This window comes from Sebastes umbrosus, chromosome 5 (assembly GCF_015220745.1).
Source record: "Sebastes umbrosus isolate fSebUmb1 chromosome 5, fSebUmb1.pri, whole genome shotgun sequence".
In the NCBI taxonomy this organism is placed as follows: Eukaryota; Metazoa; Chordata; class Actinopteri; order Perciformes; family Sebastidae; genus Sebastes; species Sebastes umbrosus.
This window is the reverse complement of record NC_051273.1, coordinates 6,182,024-6,206,809: the sequence shown is the minus strand read 5'-3', so window position 1 is coordinate 6,206,809 and position 24,786 is coordinate 6,182,024. Positions and strand designations below refer to the sequence as shown.

General features: G+C 38.3%; 1 protein-coding gene and 1 long non-coding RNA gene across 5 annotated transcripts; one reads left to right on the top strand and one right to left on the bottom strand.

The window, feature by feature from the left end:
• Window positions 1-3,601: 3,601 nt before the first annotated feature.
• lhx9 (LIM homeobox 9) lies at window positions 3,602-19,898 on the bottom strand. Of its 4 annotated transcripts, XM_037770547.1 has the most exons (6): window positions 19,464-19,898; window positions 15,446-15,705; window positions 13,848-14,050; window positions 12,237-12,592; window positions 7,640-7,842; window positions 4,948-7,051 (listed from the first exon to the last, which is right to left on the bottom strand). In XM_037770547.1, the coding sequence occupies exons 2-6, from the start codon at window positions 15,629-15,631 to the stop codon at window positions 6,797-6,799; spliced, it is 1,203 nt and encodes a 400-aa protein (XP_037626475.1). In that variant the 5' UTR covers window positions 15,632-15,705; window positions 19,464-19,898; the 3' UTR covers window positions 4,948-6,796. The 4 variants fall into 4 exon arrangements, with proteins under 4 accessions (XP_037626477.1, XP_037626475.1, XP_037626476.1 ...); XM_037770549.1 differs by lacking the exons at window positions 4,948-7,051; window positions 19,464-19,898 and adding an exon at window positions 3,602-4,531 and having other exon boundaries at window positions 15,446-16,085; XM_037770548.1 differs by lacking the exon at window positions 19,464-19,898 and having other exon boundaries at window positions 12,237-12,589; window positions 15,446-16,097.
• Window positions 16,052-17,484, top strand: LOC119488696. The gene is made up of 2 exons (XR_005207012.1): window positions 16,052-16,148; window positions 16,275-17,484. It is a non-coding gene; the product is annotated as an uncharacterized LOC119488696 (long non-coding RNA).
• Window positions 19,899-24,786: the final 4,888 nt, after the last annotated feature.

Sequence of the window (24,786 nt, the reverse complement as noted above, 5' to 3'; positions counted from 1 at the left end):
CACACACAGGAGCAGTGACAATAGGAACAACACTATCAGAGCATCATGTAAACTGCAGGTGTGGCCTATGCCTCAGTGATCATCCCGTACTTTGTTTTGACCCTGTCGCCTGTCACCGTGTGTGTATAATGTGTGGTAATGTCTGTGTGACCGTGTATGTGTGTGTGTGTGTGTGTGTGTGCACCTGCAGAGACACACTTTCCTGGAGTTTCCCAATCACGCAGTAGGGAACTCATTCTCCATATATCTGTAAAAAGGTATAGCGTGAATTACAGGTGTTGCCAACCACAGTGAGTACAGCGTCACTATTCAGTTCACCATCTACAACCTCTTGCATGCTGGGAAGAGCTTTGATACCTACAACATGTTGGACACCAGAGGATGATTTGGCTTATATGGCTGTCACTGAGCCATATATCTGATGTCAGTATAATGAATGGAGATTTCCCCTAATGTTTTATTTTTTGTGATGAGGATTGTGTATTGGCAAGAATCTGGTGATACTATACATGTATCATGATACAGGGCGATTCAATATATTGTGATATATCGCAATACTCTAAGCGACGCGATATATTGCGTTTTTTTAAATGAAGGAAAACTGTCATAGTATAGAAAGAACACACCACCATATGGATACAAAAGTTTTAAAAAAGTTACTTTTTAATGCAATCACAACAGTAGGATCTGCATCACAGCCCCTGTAACATCCATCATAGCTCTACTTTGAGAGGGCACATACACTGAGAGGGAGTAAAGTAAAGTATTGTCTGAGTTCATCTTTGCATGTAAACTATTAGTTCAAAATCGATATAGTGTTTTTGAGAATTGATTCAGTATCATAAAACATAAAAATCGCTATACTTTATTTGTTTTTTTCCATATTTTCTCACACCCCTAAGGAAGAGTAAAGTGCTTGTCCTTATACTTGGTTTCTCATTTGACCTTTATATGTCACACATTTATTCAGTCAGATCAGACCAAATAGGCCTCAGTTGCAAATGTCACAACTTTTAGCAGGTTTGTAAACCACGACCCTGATAAACTGGCATGTATCTGGGACACGTTGTAGGTTTAATTTACTTGCTGATACATTAGAAATACCGAAACAGTCTGTGTGTTTACCTTTCTCAAATTAGTTGTCTGTGAATTTAATATAAAACCTGCTCAACTTAAATGTTTATTCTTAGTTTCTGCTCAAGTTTTACATTGGTGTTTGAGCATTTCAGATTGTTTTCTTTATTTTCTAAAGTGTCACATATATCAGAGTCACACGACTTTATGAACCAACTGAACTGCTTGTATGAGACAGCGCCTATTTGGACAAAAAAGGTGCCAGTACCCTAACTCAGCAGTTGCATGACATGATCATTGCATGTGTCTTGGATATATTTATATCTATATCTTGTAATATATCCCACTTCAAATGTATTTTTGTATGCATTTCATTACATACAACATAGGCCTACATTTCCACAGTTACATAAATGTATATTTAGTTAATAAACACTTTGTATGTAGCTAGTCAAGTTGTACACAAATATAATATTGCATATACGCTACAATAAAAACAAACTTAAAATGTGATATCTCTTGGCCTCCAGATGAAATTGGATAATGAGAAGGAATATTGAAGGCATTTTCAGTGCTGCTTTCTCAACATTAAGCGACTATAGCTATGTGTTTACACTGAGACACGCAGGTTATTAGTGGAGCACAACTAGACTCAACAGCATGTCACGTAAATAGTGATAAAACATTTAATTGATTAATAACTAATTGTACAGTAAAAATAGCCATTCATAAATTTGTTTACAAATTGATTTAATAATCTATGAATAAATGGACTAAATTTCAAAGTAATTCATGATTTTATATTTTAATGGCCAATAAAAAGAAGAATTATTAAAAAATAAATGTATTAATAGCTATTTTTATTGTACAATTAGTTTTTAATGAATTAAATGCTTTATCACTATTTATGTGACTCTTGTGGTCCTCCATATGGTATGCAATAAGAAGTAAGGGTACTCATGTGGATAAAAATCTGAAGTGCTGGTACTCAGTACTGATGAGTACCGGCCCAGGTACAGGGATACTACCCAGAAAACACACAGCACTGTCAGCATTGTTTTTGTACAGTCACGGCACACAGAGGCTGTCATTCAATAACAGGGGAGGAGATAAGAGAGGTGGAGGAGGATGTCAGTTGGCAGACGCCCTCCTTTCTTACCTGTTGAGGTTTCTGCACAGACAGACAACATTGTACTTATCTCTTTACATTGACATTAATGCAACAGTAAAGGTCAAAGGTTGAAAATAGATTCATCTCACTTTGATATCAGCTGGATTTTGTGGTTTTACAGCAAAGATACATGTGTTGCTCAAATGCTTCAATGCAATAAAGTCACAAGGAACATGTCTTTTTTTAATTCTTCCTATTTATTTTGTAAATAAGAAACATACCTGGAATAGGGTGAAGCAATCCTATTGGCAAGAGGGGTGGCGGATCATGCATTGCTTATACACTCACAAATGTTACCGATAAGATGCATCCAGTCACCAGCAGCCCAGCAGCAGCAGCAGCAAACCCCTGAAATTCTTGTCAACGCAGGGGCCATGACGCTGTCCGGAATTTTTTATCTGCTGCAGCTCCAAAAGTGAGCAGGGCTGGCTGTGTTTGTTTGTGTTTCTGCTCCAGCCTCCTGCTTCCTGTAGCTCTGTGGTGTCAACCCGCCCACCGTCCTCCCATCAGACCCGGGGAACACAGCCCCGCTGCCACAGCGCGCAGGCACCCCGGCGACTGAGGTTTCCTCTTGGACTGACTGAAGTGTTTGCTGTTTCCCACATTGTTGGAATTCAACACCAGCCTGTTTACTGGCCCCCATGTGGCTCCAGTCTCTCTCTCTCTCTCTCTCTCTCTCTCCTTTCTTTCTCTTTTTTCCTCTTTCCACAACACACCTTCTTTACACTACAGCATTCATACTAAGTAAGACTGAAGCAGTCATGTTTTTGCGTATTATAGTTTGGATATTTTATATTTTGCTGTATTAATCAATCAAACTGGCCAATAGTATGTTGCTTGATTGTTTTTAGCCTTTGTTAAAAAAAAACATGTATTTGTGACTATACTTTTAAATCACTTTTTTTTAAGTGAAATAGAACTGAAAAGCTGCAACAATTAATCGATTAGTTGTCAACTATTAAATTAATCGCCAATTATTTTGATAATCGATTAATCGGTTTGAGTAATTTTTTAAAAAACAAAAGTCAAAATTCTCTGATTCCAGCTTCTTAAATGTGAATATTTTCTGGTTTCTTTACTCCTCCATGATAGTTAACTGAATATCTTTGCAAAACAAGACATTTGAGGACATCATCTTGGGCTTTGGGAAACACTGATCGACATTTTTCACCATTTTCTGACATTTTTTTTAACAATTAATCAATAAATCCAGAAAATAATCGACAGATTAATCGACAATGAAAATTAGTTGCAGCCCTACTGAAAAGAATTGTTTTGTACTATCAAAAAGCCAGATGTAATATCATCTATAGGAGTGTTTTTCCACTGTGAGGTACTATATGGGCATCAGGGACATCATTTTCATACGCTTTATTTTTGCAGCTGACAATGAATCATACAATGAATCAAAGGAAATAATATACATCTCAAGGAAGAAATGTTAACAGGATGATGAGGCGCATGCAAAATGAGTATCTCTTCTTTATCTGCTTTGTGTTGGGTTTTTTTCACTTCCTTCCCTCGGTACAGCCAGATGGCAAAGCTCCAGCTCTGCAGTCCTCTTCATACACTCATCATATTTGATGGGCATCCTGCTGCCGAGTTTCAAGGAGGCCATGTGTTTACGAAATGACACTCGTGACAAAAGAAAACTTCTATTTAGCAAGCTGATTCTTGGGCGGGGGGGCGGGGGGGTGCATGGGGGCAGCAGCGTGTGTGCATTTGTGTGTAACAGTGTGTTGTGTGTATGTGTGTGTATATATTGTGTTTACATAGGAGCAAGGCAGTGGGAGAAAGGTTGTGTGTGTGTGTGTGTGTGTGTGTGTGTGTGTTCGTACCAATAACATCCATACCGTCTCTGTTTGTCGTCATGTTGGATGCCTGTTGTCTTTTAATCACATCCTGTTCCTTTATGTGAGTTTTGTTTCTTTACTATGTTACAATACATTTAATCATCAGTTTTGAGCATTCCAATACAGAAAGATTTTTTTTTTTTTTTTTTTTATCACATTGATATCATAAATATCGTACACTGTGAGGTCTCCTCCGTTGATGGATTCAAACATTCAGGACAAACTTTTGTTTTTAAAAAATCATCCGTTGTACAATTTGCAACTAAAACAGGTTTTATGTTTATTTGTTCTCAATATGCTATCGTCTTATCCTAATATTGTCTTTGTCTTCAATGGTGAGGAATTCCCATCAAAGTTTTCCCCTTCTGTTAATACTTTAGGGAATTTTCAAACGTCGGGATGTATGGCTGTAATGCCCCAAGATTTGTTCTCCCTGAAAGAAATAATAGAGTAAGAATATATTAACTACAGAGCAACCTGGCTTTACGGGGTCTGCATTTACTCTTACTTCATTTTAGGTTTACCAATATGTTATGCATAAATATATACTATATATGTATATCAATATATGCTTTGCAGCATTCCTCTGATTTAAATTTTAAAGCCATGTTCATGCATTAAAAAGCAATTTCATATTTTTGACTGCAGGGTTTAGATGCAAATCCATGGGGCATTACGTTAAAAACCATAAACATCATAAAATAGAAATTAAAAAATGGAAGCAAAAATGAGGACGTTAAACTGGTCATTAATAACTGAATGCTTTCTCAATTTGTTGATGTGATAAAAAAAAATTGTATTCAAGATAGAACACAAAAAATGGCAAAGTGTAATGAAAAATAAAACCCATTTAAAGCAAAGTATTTTTTTATTCACACAAATTTAATAAGATATATAACAACCGTGTTTGGTCCATAAATATTTAAGGGGAAATAGTTTCTATACACCATCTTTATCAAGAAACAGGGAAACATGGACAATCTTGATAGAACACTTACTGTACTCAACTATTAACACGAAGATCAATATATAAGGTTCTTGGATTTACCCAACTATATCTGAAAGAGTGCACAAATGCTTTCTATGACATCGCTGCCCCCTTTTTAACAGGATACACCATAAAAAGATCTTCGGAAATAAGATGCAAAACAGTACAAAACTAGTGAGGCGTCAAAAGGATGTGAATCAGTTAACAAAGAACACATATATCCTGAATTTCACAAACTTTCTCCCAAGTTATAGCGTAAGGCACATAGTAGAACTGAGTTAGGCGTCTACTTCACTGAGTAGATCTAGAGTACCACTTTGTTCCACGATAGAACAAATTGTGACGCTCGCAATGAAACTCCATTGAAGATCTTTCTTTTCTCTCTATCTTTCAGCCAGAAGAAACATGTTTTTGGTCTGTTCAGTGGCAATTGTCATTAAAGAAAGTATAAATATGGCCAAAAAGGAGAACACATGGACAATGATTTTCCCACTGGCTGCCTCTTCTACGACTCCACCTATCTGAGGTCATTTTTGAATGTTCATGTCAGCTCTACAAATCTAGACTGCAACGTCGCAACCACTCAATTTCTCACCCCTTACTACTCCTTTTCCCTTTTTAAAAATCACATCGTTACCCTGAGCAACATGATAAAAACAATAATGCACTTTTCACTGGGCAGTATATATTGTCACTGTGCAATTAGGTTTAGCTGTGGATGTATGGATACTTATCCATTTGACTACGGTTAATCTATGAGGCCAACAAATCTGGAAAAAAGTGCTCTGTCATGACAACAATCGATTGCAACAAACTGTTCTCCGATCCGAATTTCTCCTGCTTATTACCAATGTGACTGCATTACATGTTGAACAGTTACCACTGTACAGATTGTGGGATTAGCTTCTTTATCACAGTAGATTTGTGAATCAAGACAAAAACGTGTGTGTTTTCAGCATCTACCTGCCTTTTAAGCTGCGATGGTTCGGTGCTTATAAATGCAATTTAGACGTTTTACATGTAGCTCAATGTCTGATTCCATCCAACTCAGTCTGAAAAGACCGAAACATTCGGAAATAATTAAAGCCTGTTTTCTGGAGTTACCCATAATACAGAACATTCTACAAGGTTATTTCCCAAATTATTCCAAAACAGCAAAAAAGAAAATCTTTAAATTGGATAGTGCGAACACAGTGCATACATATACAGGTTTCCGAGGGCAAAATATTCAGATTATTTTAAAATTTAACCATAAATTAGGAAGGGCTCGTTTGATCATAATTCAATACAAATGTACAAATAAAGTCCAATCAAGTCAAAATCTAGATTTCCAGGCAAGCTTCAAGTTTAGTTATTTTTTTCCGATGAATTGTGGGATCCATGACAATTTTTCTAATTCCTTCAAAAATGTCCCGTCCAAAAATCAATCCGTGCATACTGTAAGCCAACTACAGACACGGCTGCCATGCGGTTTTCAAATGCTACACATTAAAATGATTTCCTCGTGTTTTAATGTGGTCGCTGCTGTTCTTGCTCTTGCTGTTCTTGTTTGTGTACACAGTACGGCACTTTCTGTTCCAAGGAGCTGTCTCTGGTAGATTTAAAGGTGTCACTTAAAAAAAAAAAAAAATAAAAAATGGAAATAAAATAAAATAAAATAAAAATAAAAATCAGATAAAAAAAAAAATCAGTCTGCTAGGGGATAGCTTGTCAGAAAAGGTTTGTCAAGGTAGTTTGCGAAGGGCTCCCCGAATCATGGCTGTCCAAACTAGAGGTGACGGAGGTCACTACAGTGATAGAGGGGTTTGTCAGGTCTGTTAGTGTGGCCGCGCTGGAGGGGGGGGTCAGGGCCCCACTGTCAGATGAGGGCGCAGGGAGTGAGGTGCCATCAGCCTTATCAACACCTCCATTCTCCTGTCGCAAAACGTTCCTTCTGAATTTGGCTCTTGCGTTTTGGAACCAAACCTGCAAACCAATCCCAGTGTGGCTTTTACTTTTTTGTGTTTAAGATTAATTTTTAAAAAGAAATCATTTGTACAGTAGTTTACATATCAAGTTATCACAGCTATGACTGTATCAACTTGCCCTTGCCTTATGTATATAAATCATTATTTTGAGCTTAAGGGGCAGATAACAATGAACCAGTTAGCTCCTGAACACTGAATGCAAGAATGTGGATTTTAATAGCAAATCAAAACAATAATCCTCTCCTTTTAAATTTTTTATCTGTGAGAGTTGAATTACACCCTTTTCCTGTTCCACAGATACAAAGAACATGTGCACTCTCATTATTAATAATATCAGCTGCAGTTTTACACTTAAGTTTCTACGCTTATGAACGATTTTTTCCCAGAAAAAATAACATTTAAGAATCTGATAAAACCCCTTGGATATACATCTAATGACTAAATGGGCCGACCAAACAAACCAAATCAAAAAGATGACTTCAATGATCATACTGGTGTGAAATGAGAGGGACATGGAGGAGGAGTGGGGATGCAGACACAGATTATGGGGTGATCAGGTCAGTAAGAGGAATGGCATTGTGCTTACCTGTAGAACTCTCTTAGTGAGGCCTGTTTTCTGGGCCAGCTGCTTTAAGTCCTTGGCATCTGGGTTGTGGTTGATGGCAAAGTAGGATTTCATTGTCCGCAGCTGATGGTGCTTGAAGGAGGTCCGCATGCGTTTGGTCTTCTGTGTCGGAGCGTAGGACTGCTGGTCCCGGTCCAGGTGGTCGGTGTCGTTCTCGTTGCAGCCTGAGAGGGCAGAGAGCAGAGCACAGGGGGTCGGATCAGAGGCCGAATGCAAAACAATGTTCATTTAGTTTTCTAAGAACTAGTCATTTACGTCTGAATTGTCACTTTGCTCAACAATTGACAAAGACAACTAACTGGTAATAAAGCAAATTATCCCTCTGCTATCAAAAACGTTATTCTAATCAGGAAACAATTGCAGTGGTCACTTATTAAAGGTTACACTAGTATTAAGGCACAATATTAAATATCGTGTTACATGGTTACATGGTTGTAGCGAAAGAAAAGACACATATAAGTGTGTTAGATTGAGGCGATCACATATGGACTTGATCCATAGACTTGCTATGTTAACAGATCTATCATATGCCATCATGATCAATAATAAAAGATTGGTATATTTATAACAAACAATGAGAATATGTGAATAAGTGACAGCCAAGTTGAACTGACTAAACGGATATTTATTGTAACACATTGGAAGTTGTGATTATTGTGTTTTTTTATATAATCTTTTTTTATATAATTTTTTTTAAAGCGAAATGATGTATTTTAAGCATACACTGGGACTGAGATAAATATTTCTGCTTGTGTTTGCAAAGACTAATCGGCCTAATGGGCCTCATTTGTCAATAGCTTAGTGCTGTATGTGTAAAATAATATAAGACAGTAAAATGCAAAAACGGATCCACTAAATTAAACGCATGTGTGGCTAATCTATGCTGCACAAACATTTATCCCTGTATTAATAAAAAAATCTAAACACTTTATTTCACTATCATATTGTTTTGCAAATAAAACGTTTGCATAATTCTGTTGTAACAGAGAAAATCTCAATGCCAAATACTTGCAAGTTAAATTAGCATGTGACTGACTGTTGAACATTTACACGACTGCAACCAAAATATACAACAAAATACAATTAAAGACAATTTTTGATTGTGATTTTTCTATAGAATCTATTATTTATTTAGAATAGATCTTATAAGACTGTGTCTCTTACTTTAGTGCAAAAGCAAAAGAAATGTAGCCACCCAGAAAAAAGCATATAGGAATCCAAAATTATACGGTAGGTTGTATTGATTTGCTTGTCTCCATGTAACCAAAATGCTGACCAGTTGTTTTCCTCAGCGGATGATAAAATATCAGATGACTCATTATAAGGATGCAGTGCAAACGCTTTCTCAGAAATTAATTATTGAATTAAATGACGGATCAGTTTGAATAAGGCAGCTACAGATTCATCAAACTGTGGGATACATGTTTTAAATGTGTGGCATTATTTTATGGTACAATTGTGTGTTTTGTTATGTGAGACTTCACTTCTATGCACCATTAATATGACAGTCATTGACATCTATGTTCTCCTGTTGCAGTCTTCACTGGATTGTGTTTCACTAGATAATATTACCCACTAGGGGTCTCTATATCCAAACAAGACCAAACTTTACAGAGTGCTGAGGAATACTCAGTAGACCCACACCTTTCCCTGGTGAAAACAAACACGAATGAGCTCGCTAAAGCAGAAACAAAACCTCAAACAAAACCTCATCCCATTTGTTACGAATATGAGTCTCCTGATCTGCACAACGATACATTAACCTGAACAACACAGGAGAAAAAAAAAAAAAGAAAATATTACCACTAACTATTTCAGTTGTTCCCTAATTTAATTTATTTTATATTTTTTATGATGTTTTTAATTCTTAGTTTATGGGCTAAGTTGAATGTTGTGAGGTCATAAATTCATCATATCATTTTTTTTTTTTTAAATCCAAAATGAAACAAAAAAGCCATGTCACTTAAGCTTAAACAAGCCTCTTTTTTAAATTAGAAAATATTCTATTCTGCTTCACTCTTTTCTATTCTATTCTATTTAAATATCCCAAATGAAAAATATAATATTCCCACTGGGACCTTTACTGTGTCTGTGGCGCTTAATAATGAGCTCACAGGGACATCTTACTGTATTTTATGTCTTTCTCTGTGGGATTTCCTTTTGTGTGTGTGTTTCCTATTTTTTTTTTACCTATTATGGCTGCATTGTATTTTATATTTTATTTGAATGCTTTCTTTTACATTAAATCTATTTTTATATTTTATATTTTATTTTAATGCTTTCTTTTACATAAGATTTATTTTTATATTTTATATTTTATTTTAATGCTTTCTTTTACATTACATCTATTTTTATATTTTATATTTTATTTTAATGCTTTCTTCTACATAAGATTTATTTTTATATTTTATATTTATTTTAATGCTTTCTTTTACATTACATCTATTTTTATATTTTATATTTTATACTTCGTGTAACACTTCTGTTTATATTTATTTATTACATCTACTTTACCTGTTTTATTTTGCTTTATAACTGTGTGTGTGTTTTACCTGTTATATGTTTTATCTGCCTCGTTTAGTCTTGTCAAGTATTTGTTTTAAAGCACTGACCAGAAGAAGTGGCAACTGTGAATCTCGTTGTATTTAATACAATGACAATAAAGCTTTCTATTCTATTCTATTCTATTCTATTCTTGTAGTGGGTATATCCTGCTATTACATTTAAAAAAAAAAAAATCCCAGTGCTACATTGGTTATTTTCCTATTAAAGCATCCATGAGAACTTTATAGGATTTGCATAATCTCTTGGAGTAGTGTTAGTGAATAAGTGACTGTAACCGTGTTGTGTTTGGAGCTCCCTGCAGCAGGCCCCCTCTGCATGAGAACCGTGCTGACCACCGGGCTGCACAGGAGGCCAGAGATTCCAACGTCACCTCCAATTAACGGAGAACAATTAACGCGCAGATTACCCTTATTCCTCCCTATTCACCGGGAACAGAGGAAAGTTGGCGCACAATGACAAACTTTCTCAACCGAGCACTAATTCGCAGAAAGCGACAACAAAATGGGGACGCTGCAGGAGGGTGGAGGAGTAGGGGGGGTTATAACATTCACTGATTCAATGCGAGGTTTTAAAACCTACATTTAACAGAAGCTTAACTGTGACTCCGCTTTTTCTGCGAAAAATCAAAAATGTTTTTGTCCACGATTTTTACGCATCAGTGCCCAAAACTACATGAACCCTCATGGCACCCATTCTACACGTTTACTTTGACCTAAATTAGTCTTTAATTATAAAAGTCGATGTGCAGGTTGACGGGCTGAGGTCAAATTTCGATCATTCTACCGCGCGCAACACACGCGCATATAGTTTAAAGCACAGAACACGGTGCGTTAAAGGCGCGTGGACCGAACGCTGCAGATCAATTAGCCCAAAGGCTGCTCGCGCCGCGTTCACCTCCATTAGCATCGCCTGCAGGAGAGATATGTATGTATTCATCTCACACATGGAAGGAAGGTATAGTAGACCTACGGCTGCTACAGCTGATGGGGCGTTCAGGAACCGTCTGGACGAAAAAAAAAAGCGAGCAGGGTCTTGTGCGTAATGGAAACAAATCTACACATGATTTTCGTTAAAAATGCGCATTCACTTTATTTATTCATCTATTTATTTGTGAGTAATAATTTATGCTGTCATATTTAAAAAAAGCTAAAATTAAATATGATATGACATTTTGGTTAGAGGGATGACCATGTAGATTTTAGTGAAGTATACATCAACCACAATGCAGGAAAAGGGTTCCCAAACTATGGTCCAGGGACCACAGAAGGATTTAACCTACATTAGGAATAGCCTATAGATAAATAGCCTATAGATAAAAAAAAAAATGGGTGTGTTTTTGCTGTAGGTTCCACTCTCCTTGCTATATTAGGCCTGTCCATGCAGTATACTGTTAAAGGCTACTTTTGCACCAAAACTAACAATGAAAAACGTTAGTAGACTAAGTAGAATTTTAGTGAAGTATACATCAACCACAATGCAGAAAAAGGTTCCCAGGGGCCACAGAAGAATTTAACCTACGTTAGGAATAGCCTATAGAGAAATAGCCTATAGATAAATAGTCTATAGATAAAAAAAGTTGGGTGTGTTTTTGCGTTAGGTTTCACTCTCCTTGCTATTAGGCCATAGCATATATGGCCATTAGGTCCATACAGTATACTGTTAAAGGCGACAGCTACTTTTGCACCAAAACTACCAATAGCCTATAGATAAACAGCCTATAGATAAATAGCCTATAGACAAATAACCTATAGATAAATAGCCTATAGATAATTTGCCTATAAATAAAAAAGTTCGGTGTGTTTTTGCTGTATATGTTTCACTCTCCTTGCTATTAGGCCTATCCATGCAGTGTACTGTTAAAGGCTACTTTTGCACCAAAACTAACAATGGAAAAAGAGGGTAGACTAATTATTAGAAATGTTTTTTTGTAATATGTGCATGTTTGTATATGTTGTTGTCTTGCTGTGAGGCGTGCACGCCGCGGGTGTCTCACCTGCGTAGCTGGGTATATCGATCCCCATGGCCGGGCTCTTCCTCTTGCGCGGCCTGCCCTTCTGCGCGGTGCCGGTGCCGTTGAAGTACGGCAGCGCGAGGCCGCCGCCCTTGGCCGCGAGCTCTGCGAAGTTGAGCTGCTGGTGGTAGTCCGGACCCTGCACCAGCGTCTCGAAGTGCAGCCGGCAGTACACCAGGCTGTCCTTCATGCCGAAGTGGTCGCCCGTGGTCAGCGTCTTGTTGCAAGTGGTGCACGTGAAGCAGCTCAGGTGGTACACGGAGTCGCGCGCCCGCATCACCATCTCAGAGGCCGAGATCCCGAGGTGGCAGCGCGCGCACCTCTGCACGGAGAACCTTCTGGAACAGACAGACCGTCAAGACTCCTCATCCACACAGAGACCATCATATAACAGGAACTATCATACACAGAGACCATCAGAGACCATCATAAACCATCATAATAAACCATCATACACACAGACCATAATAAAAACCATCATAATAAACCATCATACACACAGACCATAATGAACCATCATACACACAGAGACCATAAGAAACCATCATACACACAGACCAAACATGAACTATCATACTGGGCTATACTAGGCTAAATAGGTTTCTGTCATGCATTTCAGTGACAAAGGTGTGTGTGTGTATCTGACACAGCTTTAGTGTATAACAATACTATAACAGGCCTATATACTGAGTTTACATATAGCCACATCTGGCCTACAACTGGCTGGTCGATAGGCCACATTTTGTTTTGATGTGAAAATATTTTCAACGTACCAATATTTTCTCTTTTAAATCAGTTAAAAGTCTCAGTGATAAAAACCTACTATTGCTAACCTCTTGGCTGACATTAAACACAAAAGGTATAGGCAAAACTATAGCCTACAGTATTAAAATGGTGAGACAGCTAACTAATTTTGCCTGTAGGCATTTAACAGCCTCTCTTTTCTTTCTTGGTTTATTTGACTATATTATAGTGCATTATAAATAACATTCAGGCCTGTGCATCCTATAAATGCATGTCAAAATATGAGATAGTCCATAACTGCATTTTGAACTGGTTATATTTTCCATAATCATTATCAGCATGTTTTGCCACTAAGGTACTTTTTAACAAACACGACATAAATGGACTGTACTCCTTTGTTCCTGCTAGGCTGACTCACATAAGCTAATGCAGTTTACACTCAGAGCCATGGAAACTATCATATCTGAATAAAAGTTAAATTTCATATCATAACTTATTCCCAATTAATAGCATGCAGGGCCCCTGGGAGACTGTTATGATTCTATTCAGACTACAATGAGGCCTAATTGGACCAAAAGGCTTCAACATAATTCCACATGAAGCCTGTTGAATCAGGTTTATTATTATTATTATTATTATTATTATTATTATTATTATTATTATAATAACAATAATAATAATAATAGTGGCTGTGCTACAAGAATTTTCTTTTAATTATTTTTTTCATTTAAGATTTAAATATTTGTTCCTATAAAGCCAGCAGCTTTGGGTGTGTACGTGACAGAGGGGCACTACTATTTTCATAAACTGTTCTGCACATATAATCTGTATAACCTTCATTTTTCTTACCTGTAGTAATCCTCCTTGCAATAGATACTCCCATCCTTGGCAAAACACGTTAGCTCCGACTCCAGCGCTAGTTTACATTCACAGCATTTGAGGCACCGCAGATGCCACTGCTTGTCCACGGCCAGGAGGTAGTATCTGTCCGAGATCTTGCCGCCACAGCCGGCACACAGAGCAGGCTTCTCCGGGCTCATAGAAGGCATGGTCTGGGTCAGAGACAGAGAGGAGACAGATCAGGACAACTATACTTCCTTCAACAGACTGGTGGGGAAATCTGATGCAACATATATCATGTAAAAACAGAAACTAGGCCTTCAGTAGCTTTCTGGACATGCAATGTAACTTGTTTTTGTCTATCATTAAGGCCTTTTGGAGAGCACTTTAAACACGCTGTTAAACACTCGGTGTGTTCATGGCCCCATGAACACACCGAGTGTTTAACATGAAACAACTGTTTCTGAAATTAACTGAATATCGAGGAGAGTTCATATTTATTAGTTTAATCTCTTCTTTATTCGTAGAGATTTAAATCAAATTCACTGTAACAGTTTTGGTGAGAAACAAAATATTTAAAATATATATTTTTATTACTTATTGAATAAAGGCCTATTTACAAATCTAGGAGTAAATGCAATATTTTTTTCCTGTTAAAAGAATAAAATTATAATTTATAATAATAATAATAATAATTCAGCATGTTTTTTGTCAACAGTTATTTGTAGATAAAAACTCAAATTTCTAAATCTGCCCACAGAAAACTAAATTTTACTGCTTTGATGTACATTTGTTTTATTTAAGTTATGTGTGTTTCAAATGTATTATAGAGACAACTGCATGTAAAGTTTCAGACAGTTTGTGTTTTTTAGTAATTGTTTTGTGCAGATAATTGAGCAGCTATTGAAATAACACATTACAAAATCCACTATCCTTTGAATCATTAAAATTGGATTAAAATATTCAGCCATAATTAAAGACAAAGAAGTAAAATCCTCACTTGTCTCCTACTTTACCCCCAAAACAACTGCACATTCCCAGTTCACCTTAATGGTGCCACAGTCGTCGTGTATGTGTGCAGTAAACGGAGATTAAAACATGACTTCTGTGGGGTGTGTATCATGCCTCATTTTTTATATATATCAACAAAAACAGACAATACTAGGAACTAAGGGGCAAACCAAAATGTAGACAAGCAAATACAAAAAAAAACATAAGTAGTGAAAGGAAAACAAAACAAAAAAAAATGAATAAATAAATAAAACACAGACAACACCCTATAAGGCACACAAATCAGGGAGACATTGGCCACAGCTCTTACTGACAAACTGCATGTAAAGTTGCAGTCAGTTTGTGTTTTTTTAGTAATTGTTTTGTGCAGATAATTGAGCAGCTATTGAAATAACACATTGCAAAAATTCACTATCCTGACTAAAATATTCAGCCATAATTAAAGACAAAGAACTGAGAAATCCTCACTTTTGTCTCCTACTTACCCCAAAAACTGTATACATTCCCAGTTCACCTTAGTTACACCACAGTGGTCGTGTGTGTGCAGTAAACGGAGATATTAAAACATGAATTGGAGTATAATAGCAGGCTCTTACCGACTCTCTCCCGTTGAGCTGTATGCCCTTCTGCATGCGAGACTCCGTTTTCGACCTCCTCTCCATCTCCTCCATGATCCCCTGGATGTGATCCCCGGAGATCCCGTGGAAAAGCATGGCTCCCGGTCCTCCTGGACGACGCAACGTGCAACTGCCTGCCTCTGTCTTGCAGCCCACAACTTCCATATACTGTTAGATAGGCTACCTGCAGCGTTGCGCCTCGCTCTCTCAGCGCATCCAAACTCTGTGGCTCTGAGGCTCTGAGAGAGGAGGAGAGGAGAGGCGACCAGAAGAACAACACCAGATCAGCTCCTCAGCCACAGTGCAAAGGCAACTGGAAGAAAAGCAGAAAAACTACAACATGGGTGGGACAGCAGGAGGAAGAGGTGGTGGTGGTGATTTCTCCTGCTTCCCTTGAATGTCTCTCCTCCAGAAAAAAAAGTATATAGTCCAAATGACGCGCACAAACCGGTGTGGAAGTGGTGGTGGTGGTGGTGGTGGTGGATGGGAGGGAGGAGGGGAGGGGGAAAAAAAATAATGACACAAAAGTTTTTTGTTGTTTCTTTTTTGGTGATTTCTCTCTCTCTCTCTCTCCCGGTTTCCCAGTTCCTCGGTGCTTGGAGGTCAGGTTGGGACTGCCTGGATTTGAGCACCGTGTCCTATTTGTGAAGAGAGCAAAGCCATGCCCAGTCTGAATAATTTGGTAGGAGGAGTTCCCCCTTCTCTCTCTCTCTCTCTCCTCTCTCTCTCCTCCTCTCTCTCTCTCTACATCACCACTGATTTCTATTCACCAACAAAGAGCTGTCACTCTTCTCCTCAAAAACTCCAGATTCTGGCTATACGAGCATGCAGGACCACTACTTTATGGTATATTGACATTTTCATTACTTTTATTTCACCCCCATTTTCACGAGGACGCAGAAGTTGCATAAACTGGATGAAATGTGCTTATAGAGTAATTTGAGTGTAAATATTTGTAATTATTTAACATGTCTTAAAAACAATAACATGCATTTTCATTACTTTTATTCCCACCCCCATTTCTAGTGTAACACTTCTGTTTATATTTATTTATTACATCTAGTTTACCTGTTTTATATTGCTTTATAACTGTGTGTGTTTTACATGTTATATGTGTTATCAGCCTCGTTTAGTCTTGTCAAGTATTTGTTTTAAAGCACTGACAAAGAAGAAGTGGCAAACTGTGAATCTCGTTGTATTTAATACAATGACAATAAAGCGTTCTATTCCATTCTATTCCATTCCATTCTATTCCATTCCATTCTATTCCATTCTATTCTATTCCATTCCATTCTATTTACAGGAGAAGACGCAGAAGTTGCATAAACTGGGCGAAATGGGCTTATAGAGTAATTTGAGTATAAATATTTTAATTTATTTAACATGTCTTAAAATAAAACAACATGCATCAATAAACTCCTTTTGGAGTTTTATTTAAAAAAAAAAGGGCCAGAAATAAGGATGACTTCTGCTGCTGTGAGGATGATTTAATTGGTTTAATTTGGAGCTGGAGGTTGGACATTTAAAAAAAACCAAACAGTTTTAGGGGTTTAATTCATTCTTTATTAGGTGTTTTTGTTGTCCCAAAATATACTAAGTGTGCGTGTGTGTGGTATAAATGTATTGTTCTGGGCGGGGCAGTGATCAGTGATAGGATGGAGGGCGGGGACACATTGGATTAAACAAACTGAAAGACAACGATTGTTGTTTTTTTTACACAAACGAATGAGATTTTGTTAAAAAAAAAAAAAAAAAAAAGCATCCCACGCCGTTAAAAACCTCTTTACTCAAACATATTTTCATTTATCTTGATGCTCTATATATAATTTAATCACGCAAACCGTTTGTCTGCTTTTTATATATTAATATAGGTTTCCATTTAGATAATTTGTCTCTCCATTAAACGCTCATTTGAAACAGGTATTATTCCCTAAAACCGCATTTCTCTTTTCTCTGTCTCTTGAATTAGTCCAAAAATCTACTTTACCTGCAGGAGACTTGATTAGATGAGAACAGCAACTATAATATATATTCATTTCTCTTCCATAAACGATGCAATAAGCAGTGATATGGAGGGAGAGGGAGCTAAAAAAAAAAAAAAAAAGGAGGTATTATTATTATACATATATCTTATATATAATCCATGGAGGCGACTGTGGAGCTACAATAAAAGATCTGTGTCAGTTTTAAAGGGTGTGAAAACTCATGGTTTTACGCATGGCTTTACTGTCCAACGCGCAGGCCAAATATATGGTGACAACAAACCAAAACAAGGCAGCTCAAGTGAAATCTGTATTTTGACTTAACACAACGAGGGGCCTTTACTTACAGTGGCTGAGACCCGGATAACGAGCTCTGGTCTCTGGCTGAAGATTTAGCCATAAAACAATATAGACACACACACACACTGTCTGATTGTGGTGCCATTAATAGATTTCCTGAGGCTCAGGGGGGTCTGCAGGTGTGGATGCTTCTTCATCTCAAGACGTGTTACATTATCATCCCTCCTCCTCCTCTTCCTCACTCCTCTTCCTCCCACCATGAAGTTGTGTTGGCTTTAATTAGAGGCCCCTTGATAGAAGCGCTATAGAAGACTAGAGTCCTGCATGGACCCTCTGCTCTGGCCGAGCTGGACCTGCAGCTGTTCTGAGCACCATTACACCGTTAATCTGCGCTCTGCCAGTGTCTCAGTGTCTCAGTGTCTCAGCACAGAGCGGTGAAAAGAGAGAGTCAAAAAGGACACACGGATTTCATTTCAACTTGGACAAAGACACCCTGAGAGGACCGATCAGCTCAGCTCTGCATGTGTGATATTTAATCTGTTTTTTTTTTTTTATTCTTCTTTCTCTCTCTGAAAATTAAACACTTCTGGACTTAAATATAAATACACTATTTTTTTCTTCTTTTTAAATTAAAACATCGATCGACTGTTTTGACCCGTTGTGCCTCCAGCAAGTGACATTTCATTTGACTGAAGAGGGTTTAACAATGTGTCAGTGAACATAAAGGGGCTGAGGGAATTAATGCCTTTTGTGTTTTCCTTTTCTTTGTATCTAATTAGGATTATTAACTAAAAGTTAATATACACTAAAGACATTTAGTTTTATTATTTCAGTTAATGTGCCATTTTGGAGAAAAGTCTGCAGAAAAAAACACCAAAAAGCCAATTCATGAAATCACACTTTTACAAAAAAAAGTGACAATTCTTAATATATTTGGAATTAGCAGTTATTGTTTGAAACGTTTTCTTAATATCTCATATTAATTAAGCAACCTGGTTATGTATGTTACCCATCATATTTCATTACTGGCTTTAAATAAATGGAAGAAAATTCATCTGGGCGGTTCTGTGTCATCTTTCGTTTAGTTGCTGAGAATGATTTGCCCTAATTTAACATTTGTGATCTCGTTTAATCAAATTAAGTCTTTTTTTAAAACATATAATAAGAATAGCTGTTTATTCATGCACTGAATACTGAGCTCCATTTTAAACCTTTTACGCATTTTAAAAAATAAAAACAAAAAGTGTTAACCATATTTAAAATGGCGTGGGAATGGCTCACATAAATATAAATATATATTAAAAAAAATAATAATAAAATCTTTTGTCTCAGCCATTAATACAAACTAAATAACTTATATTCCCACCTTTAAGAAGAGCGTGTTTTTTATGTTTCCTGCTGTGCTTGCATGGTTTTGATGCTACTCACAAACTTGTATATTTAGCCTACATAATAAAGATTATTCTCAGAGTATATGAATAAAAATATAGCTATAGGTAGAGAGAGTTTCGATGGCTTTACTTTCCACAGCATCACTGTTTATCCTATCAATATCACCACACCACTTCATGCACCAGATCTGTCGCGCATTGCTTCAGAATCCGAATCAGAATCCGAATCAGAATCAGAATTTTGTTAAAAAGCCAGTACCTTGTATGATTATAATTTTTCCCAAGCAGACATATATATATATATATAGGAAAAGCTCTTCTTACCTGCAGCTTTGCAGTGTGAGAGATCCGGTGCGGTGCAGCGAGCAGTGTGTCCGGACTGAAGGAGACGGAGGAGACGCTGCTGCTGCTGCCGGTAGATGGTAGATGGGGGCTGTTCCTCGTTTCTGAGCTTACACACTTCTAGTTGGAGCGTCAATTAAAACACAAGACATTTAAATATTCCTCTCCCGTATGCAGGCAGCCCTCAACACAACACACACACACACAGTCAACGCACAGAAAACTGGCAAGCCATCAGGAGCCAATGGCCTACTGCAGCTATAGGTTACAATATGGGATGGAGTCGTAAATTAAAGGAGAAAAAAATCTGGATTCAAAGCCAAATGGCGAGCAACTACCATTATATAGGCCTATAGGTGTTATTTAGGAATATTTAAATAAAATCAGATGTTATTTTCGCTTTAAACGAAATGTATTTTTACAAATACAGTTTTTATTTTTTATTTTTATTTTTTCATGGTTTATTTAATAGAGACCAATACAATGTACATAGACAACTTAAAAAACAGCTATCTGATGCCAGTATCATAGTGCTTATAGCGGATGCTAATTTGCAACACCTGTCCCTAGAAGGGCTTTTTGTATATAGGTGCGTTCAAGCACACACACACATATATATATAGATGTATATACATCACAGTACGATACACTACGAGTTCATACTGTATAAGATTCAAGTGGAATGAGTACAGCTGTAATTTCACTGGTGTGAGAGCAGAGGTTTGTGTGTGAATAAATAATTAGATCTCCAGTCAAACTAGATCAATCAATCTGACAAAGATACTGTATGAAGCAGCAGCACTAAGCCTAATGAAAAAAGGTTTGGTATTGATACCAAATTGAAATTATTTTCGAAATAAAAAATGCTAAAATAATTTCAGAATTTAACGTATATTTTAATATGTGGCAATAATCTAAACCAAAGCCAAATGTTAAGTTAATGTTTTTTTATTTTAATCTCATCAAACGTTTAAAAAAAGGCTTATATAAGAATAATTCAGAAGTATTTTTTTCAGCTCCCCTAACCTATTTTTCTCACTGGTTGTATTGAATTAATCCTCCAAAAATAGCAACAATATTTTAAAAAAAAAAATGCATGGGTTCATATTTCGTTTGCCCTGATATCTCTCCATCTGTCTGGATAATCCAGCTGACGAACTTCATATAAATTCACTGCAGACAGTGTTGAGTGTATTTAGCCTCAGCATGTTGCAACACCTAATGAATAAAGAAATGTTGATGATGAAAAATTCACCACTATTTAATAATGTGGTGTTTTTTAGCAAATATTGATATTGTTTATGCTTTGAAGATGGTTTGATTGGGCCTGATGAGACTATATAGTTTTAATTATTTCAATATGCATTACCTTATTACATAATGTATCATTGTATTGGTGTAATTTCCTTGTGTATTATTGGATAATTATTAACCTGACAGGCTAAACATCATGGCAACAAGCCATTTCATACTATGATAACAGAATGTAAATCAGTTTTAAAGTGCATGCTGCATTTTATATTTCCTGTTAAATTGACAAAGATAGGCCATGATCCAGAAGACAGGATGTCCTATAAACCTGCTCACAATGGCCACTTGGAGAACACGCTGAGGTCTAAGATGGACTGATTTCAATTGAGTTGAATAGAGGGTTCCTATTTCGCTCCAGTGAGAGTAAGGGGTGACAATTAATTACACCCCTGTGCTGCTTGCATAAATGACACTGTGCCATACTGCTAACAGTCATTTTGCTTCGCTCCTTCCGCCTGGGCTGACATCACAATGTATCTCATCAATAATGCAAAGGCACTGAGATCCATTTCACTGTGTACCACAACACGTAGCGTGCACACAGCTCTCTCCGAACATGATAGCCCAGACAGGCTCTCTGCAGCGTGCTCGGTTCAACAGTGAAGACCACAGATACAGCATCAGCACGGGATGCCTCCATGGATGCCTGCCTGCCTGGCTCTCCTTGGGCATGGTGGTTAGATTACCACACATCCAGGGTTCATCTGGAGTCATCATTTCTGGGTCACCTCAAGTGACACCCTCGGAGGGAGCTCTCAGTCACTCCCAAAGCATGGCCAAGAAAAGGAGCAGAGGAGACGAGGAGGCGAGGAGAGGAGAGGAGAGGAGGGGGGAGAGGAAGGAGGAGGTGGGGAAGGCTCTCCCAGGATCCACTGTGGTGCAGGGAACCACAGGCTAAACACTGACTGAGTGAAGGAGAGGAGTGGGAAGGGAAGGGAGAGGGGGGTTTGAGGAGGAGGAGGAGGAGGAGGAGGAAGAGAGGGAGGAGTGAAGCACTGTAAAGCTGTATCCCGGTCACATGTATCCCAGTCACATGAGCCATGGTGGGTGGGTGAGACATCCTGGAAATATTTACAAACACACAGTGGACTTCATAATTATTGGAGGAAAAGGAAATATCAAAAGCATGGGTGACATATGACCAAAGCACTGTTTTGATACCTCGAATTAAAATGGTGATTTTAGAATGATAGACAAGACTATAAGCCTATAAATAGATTTCCGAGGCGTCTCAATCCCCCACGTATCCTGTTTTTTCATTTCCATCCTTATTTTCTCCCTCACTTTTTCCCCTCTCCTCCTCCAACTCTTCCACTTTCCCTTTTCTGTCTCTTCCAACCAACGCTCCCCCTCCCTCCCTCCCTCCCTTCACTACCTCTCACCACCACCCTCCACCCTCCACCCCATCCCCTACCTCCCTTCCTCCCTCCCTCCACCCCCTCCTTCGATCTCCTCCCTGCTCTGCTCTGCTGGAGCTCAAATCACAACCCCGGTCCCTGGCAGATGGAGGATAGGAGAGAGAAGCTCTTAACTAGCCAGCCTGAGCCTCTGCTCTCTGCACACCAACTGCTGCCTGCCTGCCTCCAGAACAGCTCCAACAGCACGCCGACACCTCCACCACCCCCCCTCTCCATCTCCTCTGGGGACAGAGTATCCTCCTGGGGAATGGTGCGCGTATTAGTCCATATCTGGCCACACTAGAAAGGACATGGAAACATAATAGATGGATGTTCTTTATCGCTATATAACCTTACGAGGCAGAACAGGCTTTTCGGAAGGGGGCACACTCGTTTAGGTGATGCTTGTATATGTTGTTATTGTCTCTTTCTTCCTACTTCAACCACTCATTGAAGACAGGGGTCAGAGGGCAACATAAGTTAGAGGTTAGATAAGCCAAAAAAAACAAACATTTGTCTTGTTAGTGTAGACAAGAAATCACATGCTATAAGTGCATTGATGTAAAACCAGGAGGGAAAAAAACAGGCCAAAGTGCTCCTTGGGCACTAGGTGCCTGTTACTGCCTCTGACTCTCCTTTTATCTGGGCTCATCTGGCGGCCACGACTTGGCCTGGCATGAGCCTGACCACCAGTTGCGGTCTGAGGGAGAAACTGCTCCTCTGTGCTATTTGCAGCCCCGTCTGTCCAAAGGAATCTGGTGCGCTGACTGTCACTCAGCGGCCATGTGTGTTTTTTATCACTAATTCTACCACAGGGATCTGGTTGTCCATATGACCACTGTGGAGGCTGCTGCCCCGAGGCGAGCTGACATCGTCTGTGTACAACGACCAGACGTTGATGTAGGGGCTGCTCAAATGCTGCTTGAATATCAAGACACACACGTGTACGCGTATCTAAGTGTGTGCACTGCACACACACAAATGTACAAAGCAGTGCCTGGCCAATTGCTGAGACTGATGTTCCTTTCAGCCATCATACGGCTGACACTCAAGTTTTTTTTTTTCCCCGCCAACCCCTATGTCAGTTCCTGGCTGGTCTGGCCAGCAGTGATGGAGACACTGTAACTGACTGTGGTTGGGGCCATTGGCCGCAGGGCTGCTGTGCCTGTTTGAGATGGAGAGGAGGGGGGGCTGAGGGAGGAGGGGCTGCTTGGCTTGTCAACTGGTTGTGACTAGAGCCTGTCTGGTCACAGTTCCAAACTGGACAGCTCTCTTTTTCTCTGCGGCTAGTGCCATCGTCCTGTAGAAAGGCACACGGTATATCGCTGCCACTCTGCTCCAGAGCAGCATATGCTCCGGCTGAAGGTCAGACATGTTCAGTCCAAAATGCCTGAAATAAACACCTCACATGTCGGGTTGGCTGTTGTAACTCTGGAGCACATCTGCACTGAGGGAATACCACTGTGTGTGCGTGTGTGTGTGTATATACACACTCAGTGGCCACTTTATTAGGTACACCTGTACAATCTAGTTGGCTACAATCCTGCCATAAAGTTAACTTTTATGATGCCTATAATGTGCCGTTTTTTTCACTGTCATAGAGGTGTTAATTCAATTATATGTTTAGCTCTGAGGTCATAGATAGTGGTGGTGTTGGACTGCATTATGTTGAGAGGTTTTTCCAATATTCTGCCCCCCTAATATAGGGCTTTATCAACTATCGATTAATTTAATTGAGAGATCAGTAAGATTGAGTTTCTCCACAAAGAATCATACACTTTAAATTTCGTGTTTGCCAGAGATGTGCTCTTAAGTTCCCTGGAAATAAGTCATTCTGCATGAAAAAGCACAAAAAACGACTATTCGACTAAAGAAATCTCAGTCGACTAAGACCAAAACGACCGATTAGTTGACTAATCTACTAATATAGGGGCAGCCCTCATAAATAGGTAGGACAAAAAATTAGAAACACCTCTTAATACAATGTAGTCCAGTACAACTCCACTGCAAACTACAACCTCAATAATAAACAGATTTCTGACAATGTCAACAAAAGGTATAAATTCATGGCAGAGCTGTTGCATTGAATTGCAATAGATTGCACAGGTGTACCTAATAAAGTGGCCACTGAGTATATATATATTTGCTTATATTGAGAAATAAAACTTTTAAAATTTCTTCATTTTTCATCATTCTACTTACTGGTATTGCATAATACAGCCAAAACCAACAAAATAAATCCATTCATGAATAAGGTCGATTTAGAGAAATTGTGTGGCATTAAAGCTGCAGTGGGTAGAATTGGAGCAAATATGATTTTAAAAAGTTATTTTTATAAAACGGTCACTATGTCCTGAAAGTAATGCATGAGACAGGTAATCTGAAAAAAAAATCATGTGCCTCTGTGTCCTCCGGTGCTCCTAATGTCATCTGCAAGATTTCACAGACCGGAGGAAAACAACCAATCAGAGCTGATCTGGAGCCTGCCGTCTCTGAGCAGCTGTCAATCACTCACAAACTCCGATCAAACGGTCAAACTAGGCAGCGCTGATCAAATATGAATCAATATTCTGTTACTATAATGCCTATTTCTCACC